Below are 5669 nucleotides of genomic sequence, written 5' to 3' on the forward strand. Positions count from 1 at the left end.
TTTTGGCTAGTAGTTTGCAAGAAGGAAACGATGCCTCTATCAATTTAATGCAAACATATGGAAATATAGTCTCAAAAAGGCTAAAGGCAAGTTCTAGTGTCATACAACCATGAGTGCAATCACATAATGAAGGAAAGTAAAATGACATGATATTGTCATTTATATGGCTCAAAACCTCACAAGGTATATATTCTATCCCAAATAATCAAACATAAGATATCAAAGTCCACCTATCAAACTGAAGAACGATTCAATCAATCCATCAAAGCCATGAAATAATCACTTAATTAGACTATGTACACAACGAAAACCGAAACCTAACCATTAAAACTCACGGCTAAGCATTCTCAACACAAACCCAATCTTCAATCTAACTCACAAACGACTTTCGAGGTAATTTAATCGGTGAAATAGGATTTTGGGTCGAGAGAATTGAAGGAATTTTGAAGAGAGGAATGAGAAATGAATTTTCCAAACCCAAACCCTTTGAAATGCTCCTCTGGTCGCGACACTCTCACTACAGTGAGACACTCTCGCTGCAGCAAAAATCTCAGAGGAAATTGTACTCTGATTTCTGCAGAATCACGCTACAGCGAGAGGGTCTCGCTGTAGCGAGACTGCACCTATAAATGCACCCCAAATTGCCGCTCTCTCGCTGCAGTGAGGGACCTCTCGCTACAGCGAGAAGGCACAATTTCACACCTTCCTCCCAGAGCCCTCTCGCTATAGCAAGAACACCCTGCACCTTACACTCAGCCTATTTCAAACAGTTCAGTGTAGTCAATCTCGACACACAATCAACATCCACGTTTATCGTAGCGAGAAGGCACAATTTCACACCTTCCTCCTAGAGCCCTCTCGCTACAGCAAGAACACCCTGCACCTTACACTCAGCCTATTTCAAACAGTTTAGTGTAGTCAATCTCGACACACAATCAACATCCACGTTTATTGTAGCGAGAAGGCACAGTTTCACACCTTCCTCCCAGAGCCCTCTCGCTACAGCAAGAACACCCTGCACCTTACACTCAGCCTATTTCAAACAATTCAGTGTAGTCAATCTCGACACACAATCAACATCCACGTTTATCATATATGCACACACATATATATATATATATTGCAATTCAATACTCATCATGCACTCAAGTGCAATTCCAACATCCATTCACATTTATATATATATATATATATATATATATATATATATTATAATTAATATTACAAAAATTTAGAGCGTTACAAGAACTCTAAAAATTGAAAATAAAAGTCAAAGTTTTATTAATTTAAAAATTATTTTTATTATAAATTAAAACTACATAAGTAAAAATTTTAATTCTTAAAATCATCTCAGTATAATATACATATAAGATTATACGAAATACATACAAAATTTGTAAACAAAAGATTAAAAATAATTATTAATAAAATCTTATAAAAATTTAAAATAACAAATTTTAAAAGTACAAAAATAATTTTATAAAAAATTAAATCACAAATATATAGAATCGGATATTATTAAGCATAAGTACTATTTGAAAATAAACACAAATTAATCAATATTTTATAATTAAATTTGGTTCAATTTTAAAATTATATTTAAATTTAATCAAATTACATATTATTTTTTATGTTCAGTTAAAATAATTTTTTGAGTAAAATAAAATTGAACTATCAACTTTAGAGAAAGAGATACAGATAAATATAGAAGCTAAGAATTTATTTATTTTTAATTTAAATATGTTATTTTATAAACATAGTTAAATTTAGATTAATAATGAAATCCATCGTTTTTCCACTTCTCTTCCCTGTAAGAGTTAAATCAAACTATACAACTCGTCATATTGATCGACAAAATGAAATTGTACTGAATGACTGTTACAGCAATGTTACACATCTCGCAAGCGATGAAGCACTAAATGCTAACGAGCCAGGGAGGATAAAACCCTGTAATGCCAGAAAAGGAAAACATAAAGAGTAAGAAATATTCAAACACGCGCAGTACGATTACCGTGGTAGAGGAAAACTCTCACGGAACAGCCACAAGCTAATCACACGAGATAAGCCAGAAACATAAACCAAACCACAACTAATAGCAATCTCACGAGATAAGAGACAAATATAAAGGGTCGCAAAAGTTTGGCTTTTTCATAATCGCTCTTTTGAAATTTATCCCTAAGACCCTTATCTAATTAATACAGAGGTTTTATTATATCACTTCAACAAAACAAATATTATCTAGTAGAAGCTCAGAACCAACCCAATAACGAGATTAACGTTTCGGCAGGGTCCCAAGGTAGTGCAACAACTCATCAATGTACCTTTCTTGTCTTTCCTTATTGACAAATAAATCCTTCACCTCTTTAATATTTTCCCTATAGATCCTTCCCTCTTCTTCAACCATAACCAGCCTCACCGAGTCAGCGACCGAGTCACTCGTGAAGGATCCATCTCGCTCGTTCCTGGGCACCGTGTAACCCATCTTCTTCTCCTCTAACATCCTTGCGTTCAACCCTTGGTCTGCAAGAAACGGTAACAGTACCAGTGGCTTCTCTGTCTGAACAGCCTCCACCACAGAGGTCCACCCAGCGTGACTCAAGAACCCACCGACTGCCACGTGGCCCAATATCTTCAGTTGTGGGGCCCAGGTGGTGCACACCACTCCACGCCCTTGGGTTCGCTCCTCAAACCCTTCTGGTAACCGTAGCACATGTGGGTCCCAGGGCCCACGTTGAAGCCTCAGAGCCCAGAAAAATGGAAGCTTCGATTTCTCCAACCCTAGAGCTATCTCCGTGACTTCTTCTTGACTCGGTTTCGCTTCACTTCCAAACGCCACGTACACCACACTGCCACGCGCTTGTTTGTCCAACCAATCCTTCATCCACCGCCACGTGTCATTCTCGTCGTCGTCGTCGTCAAACCCCGTGCTGGGTAATTGACCAACGGGGAGAACCGGTTTCTGGTAAATGTTCTCCAACACTTGAAACCATTCCGGTTCGAAATTGGTGCACCCTCTAACTACCACGACATCACAGTTTTGGATACATAAACTGAGCCTGTTCATGTCTGAAATACCGGAGCTACCGCCGGAGACAATGTCGAAGATCCGCATGATTTCAAATAAACGAAATGCAACGGTGGTTGGAAAAGGGACCCACGGAGGATGAACTGTGAAGTCTTCGGGGTTTTTTCGGAACGGGTCATTGCCGGTGAGAAACTCAGCGGGCCCAACGAAGCCTAGAACTGGAGCAGGAAAAGTGCTGTAAAACACGCTCCTAATAACGAGTTTCGAAGCAACAGAACCTACCCAGAAGGGAGCAAAGTCGTAGAAGATCGAATCGGCATTGGAAGATTCGAGAAAACGAGTTAAAGGTTCATGGAGGGCATCGTAGGCTTTTTTAAGGAATGGAACGAGGTCGTAGGGGATGTCGGTAGTGGCCTCTGCGTTTTCTGGAAGGTTCTCGACTTTGGGCAATGGAAGCTTCACGTATTTGATGAATATAGCCAAGTTTGGTGATAGTTTGGGGAGGCGTTTTATGTTTCTTGGGGTGGATACGAAGCTTACACGATGACCCTTTTGAGCTATGAGCTTGGCCAACTCAAGGTTTGGAAACATGTGACCAAAGGCTAACCATGGAAGCATTACTATGTGAAGCTTTTTCATATCTTCAGCCATCTGTGAAACAAGTTGCAGGATGACAACCCTGACCGTCAAAATAGAAGACACTCGTTTCAATTGTGTCACTTCATATATAACCTAATAAATAATTTTAAAGCATGAAATGCAAGATGCGGTAATATATATGAAATAAAATACTCAAAGTAAATTTTATTGGAGTTCAGGGCTAGTGAAGCGAGATACAGAATAAAGTTGAAGCGACGGTAATCCGAATAAAATTAAGGAGAAAGGAAAAAATAAAATATAAAAATAAGATTCTCACAACTCTATATAAAATTTGAAAATATTGTTTCTATAATTCAATTTATGTCTACAAAAACTGTTTCTATAATACAGGTAAAAATGTTTATTTTTATCAATTTTAAAATAATCATCTTCATTATGCTAGAACTCATGTTATAGAATTTTGATGATAAAGCTTTATTAAAGATTACTTTTAAAGATTTTTCGAGTTGTTTCTTATTTTGAATTACTTAACACCCTTCAAATTTTTGGCAAGAGCTTCTTTTAAGTTACTTCCTACTAAAAAAACTACTAGTTTAGCTTTTTTTGTTGAGAAATATATAGGTATGCGCATTTGCAACCTCAAAAATTGAGGATTTATTACCAACCAATTATTGATTTGATCGAGTCTTGCCTGAGAAACATCAAATTGATTTCATCATTTGACAAAGACATGTCTTTGCAGAACTCGAAGAGGATTTGGTTTTCTTGTTTTTCATATGAGTATTGCTAAGAAAATACCCAAGCAAAGGAGAAAGTTGAGAAATGTATGAGGTCAAGATAGATTCTTTATTCTTGCCCATTGTATCTTTTCTAAAATTGGAAAAATCCTTCTTTTATTGCAGAAGGAAGAATTAATTTAACTAGTCCAAAATAGTACCACAGTTGGAGAAACTAGTATGGGAAATATTTGACATTCTTATTTAATTAAATTAACCAGGACGTTGTGTAATGCTTTTATTTTATCATCAAATTTGTGAAATAATTTATATATAAAAGAGGGAAATAAAGAAATGAATTTATTTATATTCTTAATGCAAAATTCAATAAATATTTAAAACTTTTATTTTCATTACTTAATTTATAAAATATGTCATTATTCAAAATGATAAAAGTAAAAAGATAACTTAGAAGCTCAGTTTCTGGGGCATGTGGTGTCCAAAGATGGAATTATGGTAGACCCTACAAAGGTGGAAACCGTAGCTCGGTGGCTGTAATGCCCCAAAATTTGTCAACTAAGCTAATGATACTTAGATATCGATTGTTTGCTAATTTTGTTTGCTAGTATCGGGGTAATTAGCTAGATACTGAAAATTTTTATTTTATTCTCTAAGGAGAATATTGATTTGATCTCTAAGTTTTGCATTTTAGAATGACTGCATGCAATACATTTAGCTTTGATATCATCCAAAATTATCCTGGCTATGTTCAGCTGTACTGCCCAAAATACCCCTAAGAATCTTGTTCAAAAAGCTAATTTTTGTCTTATTTAAATTATTAAAAAATCATAATTATCCACCTCAAAAAACGTGAGATTTTGTAATCATTGCATTAGATCTTTAATCATTCCTTAACTGTCGTAATCATTACACGGAATCTCACAAAATCTAGTAATCATTACTTTAAAGATTTCCAAATCTAGTATCGGCTACTAGATTTTCATACAATATATTCTTGTCCCCTAAATTTCAAATATCATAATTACCCGAATCTTCCCAAATCTAGTATCGGCCACTAGAATTACATGCAAAAAACTCTTGTCTCCCGATTTGCAAACATAATCATTTTGGAACATTCTTGTCTTGTCTTCCAAAATGCCGACACCATGATTACCTTAATTAATTATCTTTCTTGAAATTAGCACCATGTCAACCTAATCATGTCACATTCCATTCCGGCCAATAGAAATTCATGCAATTGCTGCCCAAAATCTTACCCTTGGAATTTTGTGCCGATTTTGGGAATTGTATCATCAAAACCGTGTGCA

General features: G+C 35.8%; 1 protein-coding gene across 1 annotated transcript; it reads right to left on the reverse strand.

Moving 5' to 3' along the window:
* Window positions 1–2183: 2183 nt before the first annotated feature.
* On the reverse strand, window positions 2184–3679 carry LOC113873491 (UDP-glycosyltransferase 91A1-like). Its single transcript, XM_027511632.1, has one exon. It carries the CDS (start codon window positions 3674–3676, stop codon window positions 2273–2275), a length of 1404 nt encoding a protein of 467 aa, XP_027367433.1. The 5' UTR covers window positions 3677–3679; the 3' UTR covers window positions 2184–2272.
* Between the last annotated feature and the right edge of the window lie 1990 nt (window positions 3680–5669).

Source organism: Abrus precatorius, unplaced genomic scaffold (genome assembly GCF_003935025.1).
Source record: "Abrus precatorius isolate BTA unplaced genomic scaffold, Abrus_2018 Scaffold7, whole genome shotgun sequence".
Taxonomy (NCBI): Eukaryota; Viridiplantae; Streptophyta; class Magnoliopsida; order Fabales; family Fabaceae; genus Abrus; species Abrus precatorius.